Source organism: Diadema antillarum, unplaced genomic scaffold, assembly GCF_040938485.1.
Source record: "Diadema antillarum isolate AM-2024a unplaced genomic scaffold, OU_Dant_1.0 scf00000153, whole genome shotgun sequence".
NCBI lineage: Eukaryota > Metazoa > Echinodermata > Echinoidea > Diadematoida > Diadematidae > Diadema > Diadema antillarum.
In genome coordinates, this window is record NW_027271042.1 from 1,269,552 (window position 1) to 1,283,160 (window position 13,609).

Consider the following 13,609-nt stretch of genomic DNA (forward strand, 5'->3'; position numbering starts at 1 on the left):
AGCCCTCCACCCAAACAAAGTGGCAGTAAAAGTGACGTACGTAGGACTGTGCGTCGGTGGATTGGAATTTAAAGTTAAAATGTATCTTTGGGAAGGGTCCTAAACCCAATAGATGGAGAAGTTTTCCTCTCCTCACTTCATATCGGCAACTTTGACAACAGGAAAGCATCGAGATATTGTGCAGCAGAATTCGCGAGAGTCAGCTATCTGCGTCTCCGGCAGGGGGTTCAGTTATGATCAGAACCTGCGAAATAAAGAACATCCCACATTGCGAGTCCCGGCTCCATTTGTTGCTCGTTACATAAATAAACATAATGAAGAGTTTGTTCGCAAACACTGATAAGTCCATATTTGCCAAATGGAGATATTTGCTGTTAAAGGTCAATAAAAATAAAGAGAATAATAAGAATTTTTTGCTTCTTTTGACCATAACCTCAAAAATGTAGCTTTGTAGTGATCAATATCATTTAAAAGGTACACTCTAAAAAAATTCCGAGTCAGAACTGACAAGTATATTTGAATATACTGAGTTTCAGTTTGTCACAAGGTCACATTATACTGAATACTTGGCTGAATGTCTCATCTTCTCCTCCTCTTTTCTCAGTTCTCTTTCTTTTTTTTTTCTTCTTCCTAGAAATTTTTCTCATTCTTTTCTTCTTCTTTTTTCCTTCTTTTGTTAGTAGTTTTGGTTAATAGTCAGATTGTATTTGAATGTTAAAGGCCTTCTGTCACCAGATTCAGTTTGTCAAGGTCACATCGCGATAAGTTCGAAACAATGGCTTGAAATACATCCAAAACGCGTCTATTCCGCATGCACCAGTCGCTGTTTATAATAATATCATATATTGATTCCAAAGAGATTCTATAACCTCAGAAGAACCTCTTTGATACATTACCTCTTTGGAGTATTAAAAAAAAATCTACACCCTAGAATATCTTCGCGACGTAGATTTTGGCAAAATTCATGGCATGCTCTGCACACCAAGATCATAGAGCGCCGCGCAGCGGAGCTCCGCGGAGGCACTCTATCACACTGCATGCATTACGTGTGCGTCGTCGGGTCGTCGCCAAGGACTCGCGGTAGAGCGTTTCGTGAAATGAACTTGAAACCAAACTAACGAGATTTGCGGAGCAAAGTGGTCTTTCTCGACTTCATTATACATTTTCTCCAGTTCCTACCAGTCGAATCAGTCAGCCAGTATGGACAAAAAGAGTAAAAAGAAATCGATACGGGTGAAAATCATAAGTATGGGAAATGCTGAAGCAGGGAAGGTACGTTTATTTTGGTCGTCATTTGTGTGGTTCCATATATAGATATTCGTGCTAGGTTTCACTGACGTGTAGCACTATTCACACTAAACACTCAGAACCGCCCTACTCACTAACAGACTACGTAAACTTTACGTGAAATTGTCTGTAAAACAGTGTAATTTTGCCTGCTGCACCATTATGGAAGCTTAACGTTACAGTGCAAATCTACTCGTACCCATAGTTGTTTCTCATAGTTTGTACCTTGAATGCAATGTTTCCCCCTTCGTCTACATGTACTTAATCCTAGCCTCAGCTGACTCAGGCTTTCCTCTTAAACGCCAACGGTTAGGCCTAACTAAATACTTTTTTTTTCCCAGCTTGCAAACTTATTTTGATTTTCCAAGATGCAATTTTTCACTGGAACAATCTCCCAAAAGAAAATGCAACTTCTGACAATTAAGAAGTATTAACAACTAAATTGAAGGTGCAGCAATTTACAAAAGGTAAAATGAATTAAAATTTTAGATTAGTGTCCCCACTCATGTCAGCCATGATGCCATGAATAAATTAACCCTTCCAGATCCTGGTGGAAGGAGGTCTTCATTCAGATTCAGGGAATACTGCGTATTTATAGGGTAGGCCTACATGGTAGGCCCTACAATGTACACATGGACAAGGTACCACTAGCCTAGTGTCTGTAAAGAAGCACACGGCAGAACTGATGAATCTTATCAAGACGGACAAACTCAATTTCATTTTAGTAGCCAAAATCCACTGGTACTAGTCTATGCACTATGATGTCATGGACTGTATGTTGATGTGTGTGTATTAAACCATTGAGTGGTTTCTCTGTGCTGTAGAAATGTGTCTTTAAACAATACATGAGAACTCTGAGTTTAATTATAGGTGGCTAATGCTTTGAAGAACAACAGACTCGGCGATGAATGTCGGTCTCAGAAATTCATACATTGTTCAATTAGTAAATTTTGCAATGATTAGTAATCAAGCAATCCAAGCTTGTGTGTATGTGATTGTTTGAAGCATTATCTGTGGAAATACCGTAATAATTTGCTAACCCCACATGATATGAATGGTTTGTCTTTTCCTTTGTTTGGTCCCCAGAGCTGTATAATAAAGAGATACTGTGAGAAGAGGTTTGTGAACAAGTACATGGCTACTATCGGGATTGACTATGGTGTAACAAAGTGAGTACGATTTACATTGTACATTACAGTAGTATTTATTTGATTTCACATTTGAAAACCCCTAGAAAGTGTACTTCAGTCAACTCTTGCTAAAACTTGGTACTGTACATGCATAAAATTTTGGCACTCATTGTACAGCTTTGATACATCAAATGTGATGTACTCCTTAAAATCTTTTTGTCACTCTTTGTATAGCTTTTGGCTTAAAGCTATGAGTCGCTATGCATGTATATTATTTAAAAAAGTCTCAGAGGATTTACAGTAAACAATTTGCTACAGATCCTATCTTCAATTCTCACAAGACTTCAACTGAAGCTTGATTACAATTTAGTGTAGATTCATTCAAATCTACAATGACAGAGTTTCATTCGCTGCAGCACTAAAACTAAATTGCAGTTCAATTTGTTGTCTACACTTTCACTGTGTCCACTATTAGTAATGTACAATGTATATGGTATAGTTGTACAAAGGTGATGCATGTGGTTACATTCAAACTAGCATTTCATAACATATTGTCTCTGTGTTCTATGAAGAATGCATACATTTTAAAATTTATCTTGTAACATACAAGTCTTATTTTCTCTTCATTTTCCTGTGGATACAGAGTAACAGTCAAAGACAGAGAACTGAAGGTGAACATCTTTGATATGGCTGGTCATCCAATATTCTATGAGGTGAGTCTTTTGATGACAGCAGTAAATTGAGAGGACAGTATTAAACCTGTACTTCCGTCAAAGGCAGCCGCCTGAAAAGAGATAATCAGAGCAATGATTTTTAAAAAGAGAAATGTTAAAGAAATGGTATACTGTTGGTGGAGATGAAGATTGGGCTTTTAACATTTTGTGATATACCAAAAAAACCACTTATGAAATTCTACAGAGCATACTCTAAGAGGAACTCAAAATTTATTTAATGAAAATGCATTTTGGAATGGCTGAGACATCCAAAAACAAAGTAAAACAAAGCAATTGTAATAAAAGATGGGTCACATCTTGTATTTTATTTGCTCTGTTTTGAATATATCTCGGGCATTTCAAAACCAATTTTCATCAATAAACTTTGGACTCTTGCTAGAATGTCATGCTGTTTCATATTTCCTTGAGGATTCTCATTATCTCACCCAAAAATGTTAGAAACCTGAAGTTTGGTTTCAACCAAAACTATAAAATCCCTTTGATTTTCTTCTCCTAACTCCTTCCACATACAATGTAGGGACATAATAAACTTCCATGAAAAAAAATCAAGAATACTCTTGTTTATGAAATAAGATGCAAATTCAGATGAATTTCTCTACAGATGACACAATATCCAAAGGAAAACAGTATTGTTTAACAATGAAATACATTGTCACCATAAAGTATGTGTGATTAAAAAAATGTCTCGGATGATTTACGGATTGAAAACAAAAATGAGCAATATTGATACTGTAATACTGAATTCTTATGCCTGAGTGGTGGCAGAATAGTTAGTCAAGGTTTAATTTCCTTGCAGGTTCGGAATGAGTTTTACCGAGACACTCAGGGAGCCGTGTTGGTTTATGATGTTTGTTCTCGGGGAAGCTTTGAAGCTCTGGAATCCTGGCTGTCAGAGATGAAAAGAGAGATTGGAGATGCATCTGAAATGGATCGAGTCGTCTTTTGTGTCTGTGCAAACAAGGTAAACGGCACCCTCATCAATACCATCCAGTGGCCCAGAGCCCATATCACCTTTCTCCTTATTTCTCACTCTGTTTTACTCATTTATGTACGTATCATTATTATTGTCCCCGCCGAACGAGTTCGAGCAGGGGACTATGAAACGGGCTCCGTACGTGTGTGTGTCCGTGTGTCCGTCCGTCCGTGTGTCCGTCCGTCCGTCCGTCCGTCCGTCCGTGTGTCCGTGTGTGCGTCCGTGTGTGATCAAAATCTTCAATTTGCTACTTCTCTGTCATTTATGAGCCAATTTTGATTCTGTTTGCTTTATATGATAGCACTACATGGGAGCTTTGAAACTTCTACACAGAATTTCAGTCGTGACCTTTGACCTTGACCTTTGACCTATATTGTACATTTTGCTACAAAATGCTACTCCTTCGCCATTTCTAACCCGATTTCGATTCCGTTTGCTTTATGTGATGGCACTAGGTGAGGGCTTCAAAACTTCTACACAGAATTTTGACCTTTGACTTCTTTGACCTTTGACCTTGATTTTTGACCTGTATTGTACATTTTGCTACAAAATGCTACTCCTTCGCCATTTGTAACCCGATTTCGATTCCGTTTGCTTTATGTGATGGCACTAGGTGAGGGCTTCAAAACTTCTACACAGAATTTTGACCTTTGACTTCTTTGACCTTTGACCTTGATTTTTTGACCTGTATTGTACATTTTGCTACAAAATGCTACTCCTTCGCCATTTGTAACCCGATTTCGATTCCGTTTGCTTTATGTGATGGCACTAGGTGAGGGCTTCAAAACTTCTACACAGAATTTTGACCTTTGACTTCTTTGACCTTTGACCTTGATTTTTGACCTATATTGTACATTTTGCTACGAAATGCTACTCCTTCGCCATTTTTAACCCGATTTCGATTCCGTTTGCTTTATATGATGGCACTAGGTGAGGGCTTCAAAACTTCTACACAGAATTTTGACCTTTGACTTCTTTGACCTTTGACCTTGATTTTTGACCTATATTGTGCATTTTGCTACAGAATGCTACTCCTTCGCCATTTCTAACCCGATTTCGATTCCGTTTGCTTTATGTGATAGCACTAGGTGAGGGCTTCAAAACTTCTACACAGAATTTTGACCTTTGACTTCTTTGACCTTTGACCTTGATTTTTGACTTATATTGTACATTTTGCTACGAAATGCTACTCCTTCGCCATTTTTAACCCGATTTCGATTCCGTTTGCTTTATGTGATAGCACTAGGTGAGGGCTTCAAAACTTCTACACAGAATTTTGACCTTTGTCTTCTTTGACCTTTGACCTTGATTTTTGACCTATATTGTACATTGGCTACAAAATGCTACTCCTTCGCCATTTCTAACCCAATTTCGATTCCATTTGCTTTATGTGATGGCACTAGGTGAGGGCTTCAAAACTTCTACACAGAATTTTGACCTTTGACTTCTTTGACCTTTGACCTTGATTTTTTACCTATATTGCACATTTTGTTACAAAATGCTACTTCCGGCGGGGACATATGTTACGCACCGCGTAATTTCTACTTTTCCTTGTTATTATTATTTTTAGTTATCTATCTATTTGGGTTTTTTTTTTTTTTTTAGGGGAAGGAGAGAAGAGGTTAGGGAGTAATATGCCAAAAATTAAAAGGATTTTACATTCATCCAAACAGTCACGACATGAATAACCTCTGCTGAATCAAAGAAAACAAGAGTCAGAACATTTAATTACATTGTAAGGAACACTTGTGGGTTGTACATCAGAATGAATCAGAAGATTTTATCAAAATTCAATTATTTTTAGTCAGTTATTTATTTATTCATTTTTTGTTAGTTTATCCTCTCTTTTTTTTTTAGGAAGCAAGGGAATGGTGCAACTAAGTGGTATTCTGTCATTCCTTATTACATAGAAGCTAGCATAAGGGTGGTATGATTTAGTGAATGAACCCTGAATGTGCATTTACCGACTTGCACTTTCTGACACAAAAATGCCCACCTGTGTCTTCTACTACTGTATTTACCTTCTGTAGTTTGTGGTGATGTACATGTACAGTGATTTGCATTGAATGGGCTATGAGCCTTCAATGTACATATGTACATCAGCATGGTAGACCTTCATGTGAATGTGCTTCGATGAATTCTTGAACAGATTTGCAAGTTCTTTCATCACTGGTCCTTCACCATGAATGACAGAATTATCTCTTGTTCCTACCTTCCATGCATCCTGCAGACAGACAGGGCTTCTCAGCGAGTGGTGGATGAGTCAGAAGGTCGACTATGGGCTGACGATAAAGGCTTCAGATACTTTGAGACATCAGCCCTTACTGGAGATGGTATACCAGACATGTTTGCGGTAAGCCCAGCTCAACTCATACTGGTTTGATAGACATTGACACACTTATTAAAACAGACAGCTATTAGGAGTCTTATAAACCAGCCTTTTTGCCTTTAAAAGTTACACCCTCTGAAATAAGAGCTGAAAAATTTGGCAAAGTTCGGTTGACTTATCTAGCATCTTTCAATAAGTTACAAACTCTGATGGAACCCTAAAGAGAATTTTATTGACCCAGAATTTGCAAAGATATCATTTAGAAATATATGACTAAAGCTAATTGTAATAGGACAGTCATGTTTGGAGCAAACTAATGACAAAATATGCATGATGTATGATTATTATTATTATTTTTTTTTTCTGAGAGCAAATCAATCCCCTTTTACTTAGCTGTGCTTAAGATGAAAACGTTTCTTATTCTGTTCAGTACGTATTCTGCCACCACCCTTCTCACCTAGCCATATTGTTGTATGAAATCTTTGAAGGCTTCTGTGGCGGTAGAACTTTGAGTGGTAGAAGGCTTAAGAGGGCACCACATATTCTTTCTTGAGAATATATTATATGTGCCCTGAGAAGAGCCTATCCAGTTCCGACATTTCAGCATGTTCTTGCTGTTCCCGGCAAGAACATGCTTGCTGAAATGTCGGGACTGGGTAGGCCCTTTTCAGGGCCACATACATACCCAAGAAAGTATGTGGCGCACCGTTAGTCTTCTACCACCCATATTGTTTTATGCATAGAAATTATGCTTGCAATACACTATTGAATTACCCCCCAAAAAATAGAAAAATAAAGTGTGTCGTAGACAATATACCATAGAAAAAAACTTGATACGTGCATGTTATGATAGAGTGTCACCAGTTTGAAATGGTCCAAGTCATGTTTCATGACTTAATTTGCTGTTATCAATTAATCAGCTTCTTGTGCAATTCTAGGCTTTATTCCAGGGACTGGTAACAGCGTTTGAAAATGGCGGCCGAGTAGAGCGAATTGCAACCACCCTAGGCTACACCAAAGAGCAGGTTGAAGCCATCCAGAAACTCAAAAGCAGCAAGGATAACTACGAGAGGCTGGGACTTCCTCCAAATGCATCAAAGTATGTGAACATGACATTCTTTCTATCCACTCTATGGGGCATGCATGGTCCCAAATGATGCAGCTACTATGGATTTATTTACTCAATAGTTTTGCTTAGTTTGTAACCTTGCATTCCATAATCTATAAATATCACACATAAGATATCCTTATTAACCTTAAAGTATGTCATTTGAAAAAAAAAAAAATTGATAAACATGTTAATTTTTCCCTAGTGGAGTAATATTTCCTCTGTTGAGATCTCATATTAGGAATCGTAAAAGTGAAAGTAGTGGATGTCAACAATTTTCATCAGAGATGCATGGTTCTAATTTAATCAAACCTAACAATGTTTCTCTTCAGTTTTTTTAGGCATGTTTTATACACAACTTTGTTGTCTCGACATCCTGATACAGATTCTTTTGATAACTTTTGTTTTGTTTCAGCAACAGATTTCCCATCAAAGAAAGAAGATCGCTTTGTCTTCCTAATCCCCTTTGTGTCATAATGCTTTTAGTCTTTTTTTTTTTTTTTTAGAATCAGACAGGCTAATGGTGGTTCTCTTTTCGTTTTTGTGTTTCTGTGTTTTTACATAGGCATGGTGTCTTTCATCTATTTATTATTTAATAGAAATACATATGTATTGACCTTTTTGCTGTGTTTTGCTTATTTTTCTTTATTCATTCATTTATTATTGAGGCAATGTAGGTCAAATGGGATGCCATTTCATTTTTTTTTTCATGAGCCACTACTGTTTGAATGATTGCTTTTTAGGTAAATACAGAATCATATATAAGTAAGGTTCATTGTATTCTGAAAGTATTATTTTCACCTTTGTTTGCAGGAATAGACAGTGTGGTAGAAAAGTAAGGTAGAAAGAGTTTAGGACAGAGAAAGAGATGGGGAAAGGAAAAGGTTGATTTTAAAGGTCCTGTTTACCTTTGGGAGCAGTGATTTAACCTGTTGAAGACGAGTCCCGAGTATACTCGGGCAGGTGTCTATGGGAAATGCGTGTTGTAGCAAAATCAGTCCGTCCTCAAGGGGTTAAAAAATCTTCGAGATATCATTTTTGATGCATATGTGTAGGTCAGTTGTATCGCATAACACCTGACCATATAAAATTTTTGCAATAAAGCTTAAAATGCAAGGAGATATTGCTATTTTTCTCATTAACCCTAAAAAGACTGGGGGGGGGGGCCTAAAAGGCCCCCCCCTCAACATTTCGCGCAATTACTCTGCAACACGCAATGCTCTTGCCGCGATGCTCTATGACTTTTTTCTTTCGAGTTTCCCGCACATTTTGACACCAAATTTGTGACGCCCGGGGGTACGGTTTTGAAGTTACATAACTTTTTGTACATGCACGCGAGGCCGAAAATGGCTCAAAAATGTGATTTTGTGTACAAAGTCAATGCAAATTGAGTTTTTTCACATGGTTCATATAAATATGCTTATTTTTAATCTCAATGGCTAAAATTAATTTGTTTTAGGAGTATAATGCTTCAAAAAGTGCCTGCCACAAATTTTGTTTAAAACAAAAACAAAAACAAAAGGTTGAAAAAACAAAGAAATACATAAGAAATTCATAAAACAATAAAATAAATAAGAAATTAATTATGATACCGAATTTTTTTTCAAGTGCATTTGCTAAGAATGCCACAAAGAATAATTAGACCAAAAATGAGCACTTTTGGAGCTTTATTTACTGATTTAGATCAAAAAGTCTGATTTCTCGCATAAATTAGCGTAATTAATCAAAGTAAAATAAAAGAAGACTATTTTTGGAAAATTTGAATATACGATCTTGTAGATTACATCGCACACTACCATTGTGCAAATTTCCGCGGCGATCGCGCAATCCGCGGCCGAGATCTTAAGGGGGGGCCCTTTAGGGCCCCCCCCCCCCCCCCCCCCCCCCCCCCCCCCCCCCCCCCAGTCTTTTGAGCTACCAAAATAGCCCAGTCTTTTTAGGGTTAAACCATGACTGCAGACAATTTAGTCTGGGAACATTTTCAGTATAACTGTTGTTCACATTTCGTATTATTAAAAATACTTAACCCATTGAGGACGAGTCCTGAGTGTACTCGGGCAGGTGTCTATGGGAAATGTGTGTTGTAGCAAAATCGAACAGTGCTCAACAGGTTAGCATCGATTACACTGGTTCAAATTTTCACAGTGGTTATTTCTATCCCTAACTCACATTTTGGAACTACTTTGAAGCACTATTGCTGGGTTTTGTTTCATCTGCAAATGGTAAATTGTGCCTTTAAGGTATCTCACACAAACTCCCTATCTTTGTCATTTTTTTCAGGGATGACATCAACAAGGCATACAGGAAGATGGCAGTCCTTCTTCACCCAGACAAAAATGTTGCCCCCGGCAGTGAGGAGGCCTTCAAGATTCTTGTCAGTGCTCGGACGGCTCTTCTCAAAAATAGGTAGCTGGCAAAGGGTGTTTAGTCTTCCCACACCAGTCTGATGAACATTGCTGCACAGTGACATGCACGACAAATATGTCTTCTTTCCACACCAGAACTGTCTGCTTGTGTTGGAGAGACCTGGTTTGAGACTACAGCAGACCACACAGCTATGAGTTGATGCACATTGTTTGTAGTTTTGATGTCATGGTACACAGGGTTTGTATGTGCACCTTCCTTGTGAGATTAGACTTGATGGAGCATGTTTGGCTGTTTTATGATTTTATCAACTCTAATGCAATTCTCATGCACTCCATAGCTGGTGAAGATGTTGATGAAGGAATTACCTTTTAGCATGTTCCTACAACCTGACCACTTCAGTATAAACTAAATATGTCATATGAAAGTGGTTTGTATTATGCTGTTATTGATTCATTTAATTGGGTCAGCAGGAATAAAAAGTCGTCTTCAAGTGAAAAAGGTATGCTCTGACTTTGAATGTGAATACTTCACAGTGCAGAGGAGCCATCTGTATCTGTCTTTATTATTTTGATGTTGTTGTGCATCTCCATGATATTTACTTCAAATGGTACTATATTTCACTATTTCATTGTTTTGCTATATAATGTATTTATGTTGGAAATAATGCAGCTGTATCTATGTTAGTACTTACGAATAACTTTTCTTATATACCAAAATACAATTTTATGGCCAGAGCCTTTAAAAAAAGAGTTTTGGCATAGTTTTCATAACTATGTAGTACTGTAGCTTCCCTTGGTCTTATTTGTAAATATAAGCTGACTAATTATTTCAATGTAATGAGTTTGCTAAAGCTATTTTCACTGAAGTACAAGTCATTCTCTGTTCACTTGACTTTCCTGAATAGGTGATAAATCAGACAAAAAGGATAGAAACAGTTCCCCAAAACTGAAAGAATTTACAAAATTGATAAATTGAGAAAGATTCACACGTTTTCCCTGAATATTGATGTTGGTTGCATACTTGCAACCATATGTGACACTGCACCACAAAACAAACAGAAAGTCTCCAGACATGACGTTTTAGTTAAAAGCATTTTCTGAAAGAGCAGACTTTTAGCTTTAAAATGATGTATAACTCCAACCAGTTTGACTCTCTTAACCTATCTAAATATTGGAAAGAAGGCACACACTCAGGAAAAGTTTGAACTGAGAAAAGAGGCTCTGAAGTACAGTGTTTATTCAAGCGCTGAATCTTTACCAAGCCGTGCTGGCTGTGCAATGAATGGGACAAAAAAACAGGATATAAACCACCGGAGTATTTACAACAATGAAGAGATTAACAGATTAAATTGAAATTGATCATGCCTTATTAACACGTTCTGTCCTTAATTAATGTCAACTTTCAAAGCAGTATAGCATTATCCCTTCAAATATTATAGGACTTGAAAGTGAAGAGTGTGTACAAGGTTCTTGAGAAATGAAAACGGGACTCTAAAGACACACTTAATCACACTGTTCTGCCAAATAATGTTCCAGAACAACGGCTAAAAAGTACACTTTCCTGCCCGATTTGTGATCCCAAATTTTAGCATAATGTAGAAGAAGACTTGCTCTTTCAGAAAATATGAAAAGTCAACATCGGCTCGGTTGACCCTTTTCTCCTACATATTCAGTCCTCACACAAAATCAGTGTGTGCGACTTTTTGTTCGTTTTGTGGTGCATGGTCACATATGATTATGCAGATTAGCTAAAGTGATGATGTCATAAACTCAATGTGCTCAAATGGTTGGCAAATGCAGCATCTGTTATATTGCAGGTATTTTTATTTCAAAATCACTTAAAGAATGTTTTAGAATTTTACTCTAAGTGGGCAACAGAAATAATGTTGACTTTGCTGTAAGTGGCTGTAGACCTCATATAATGGGTGCTATGTAGACTGCAGCGTGCATTTCTAAAAAGCCAACATCAGTTTGACTCAATATGTCATTGTAGTTTTGGTCAGTAACATGAAATGGTGCAAAACTGCTGTGAATGCAGTATGTTTTTCATTCATTAGTAGACATTTGAATAGAAATTTCTTTTGCCACACTGAACAAAATTTCTTTGAATCATATTCATTTCACTTTTAGGAAAGCGCCAGTCCTAGCGAGTGGTTCTTCCTCAATCTAGGAAGAAAGGATATTGTGCATTGTTCCACAGCATATTTGCTGGCTAGCTGAGTATGTGAAAATGCCAGAGGTTTGTTCAAATTGTCACCTTGGCAATGATGTTGATGAATCATAAGTCACTAACATTGCCTTGTTTGAATGCATGCATCCCAAGTTTCCGTCCTAAGTGAATTCATTCAGCTGAGAGTTAAAAGTGGTACTCTAAACTTCTTCATGCATCCTGTTATTAGTGTGTGCTTTTATACGTAAACATTCGATAATATACCATTACATTTGTATTTACAAGCAGATTGTATGTCTTGAGAAATTTGCAGATGCATGTATGGTGTACTTTCCAACTAGACAGAGGAGTAAATATGGTATTTCTAACCATTGTTGACCAGTTTTTGCATACCAAGTCTTTCTATCATTCCATGGCTGATTTGAAGATCTGCATTGTGTTTACTATTCTCAATTGGTATTCTATATAGAAAATATAATTGTGATGTATTCAATAACAGTTACCCTACCCATTACTAATGTCATTACTTGGGTCAGATATTTAAATGAAGGTAAATCATTTTAGAAGGTTTACAATTTAGCGAAAATGTATTAATTTTGTCGCAATTTGCAGTAGGGCCTTTTGTAGCACGTAAGACTACAGAACCATAAGACTAAAATGGCATGGACTTGCCCTTAGTGTGTGGTGAATACTTGGATACATGCAGGGCTGGCGCAGTGTTTTCAAAAGTGTGGGGGCCCACTTCCGGGTTTCATGAGCTAACAAGCAAAAAAAAAAAAAAAAAAAAAAAAAAAAAAAAAAAAAAAAAAAGGTCCTCAGCTCATTCTCTCCAAGATCTCCATCTATTTCTATTTTAGTGCCACTTACGTACTTCCGGGTTGAAAAAAGTGTGGGGACCCGAGCCTTCACGGCCCCCACTGCCCCCACGGCTGCGCCGCCCCTGACATGTGTATTTATTTTCTGAAGCATGAAGTGCTCGGTAGCCTTGACAGTTTTCTCAATGCAGGACTGCATACCACCTTCTTTGATCACACCTTCTTCTTTTTTTCCCTCTCTATCTTTACAGTCACATAACCCCACATGGGTTTGTCTATACATGTCACTGTATTCTAAACTTATTTATTCTTTGACAATTGTTTTGTTCATGTTAAGAAGCCACATTTTTGTATCATGCACAGTGAAAACTGAATGCAAACTCTGATCTGATGCAACAAAGTACATTGTACCTGGTTAAACAATGATATATTTTCTCTTGTCTGGATTAAACAGATCCTTTCAATTTTTACGATGTAATTTGTTACTTTAATGACCCCAAAGTGACACAATTTTCAAAATGTCCCTGTCCATTGGACCTGTCTTTACTGATTCCATTATAATTGATATTAATTTTCAATGTGATTTGATGTTGAATGAATTGCTCTTGACTTGTAGCATGAAAAAAAAAAAATGTGATAAAGGCAATGCTGCCTATATTGATTATGAATATTATTGTGGAAGTAAAAATGAATGACA

At 37.2% G+C, this 13,609-nt stretch overlaps 1 protein-coding gene across 1 annotated transcript; it reads left to right on the forward strand.

Moving 5' to 3' along the window:
* Positions 1 to 1,200: 1,200 nt before the first annotated feature.
* Positions 1,201 to 10,019, forward strand: LOC139721975 (dnaJ homolog subfamily C member 27-like). Its single transcript, XM_071633295.1, has 7 exons — positions 1,201 to 1,272; positions 2,374 to 2,456; positions 3,061 to 3,130; positions 3,948 to 4,112; positions 6,355 to 6,477; positions 7,392 to 7,552; positions 9,842 to 10,019. The coding sequence occupies exons 1-7, from the start codon at positions 1,201 to 1,203 to the stop codon at positions 9,969 to 9,971; spliced, it is 804 nt and encodes a 267-aa protein (XP_071489396.1). The 3' UTR covers positions 9,972 to 10,019.
* The last annotated feature ends 3,590 nt before the right edge of the window (positions 10,020 to 13,609 follow it).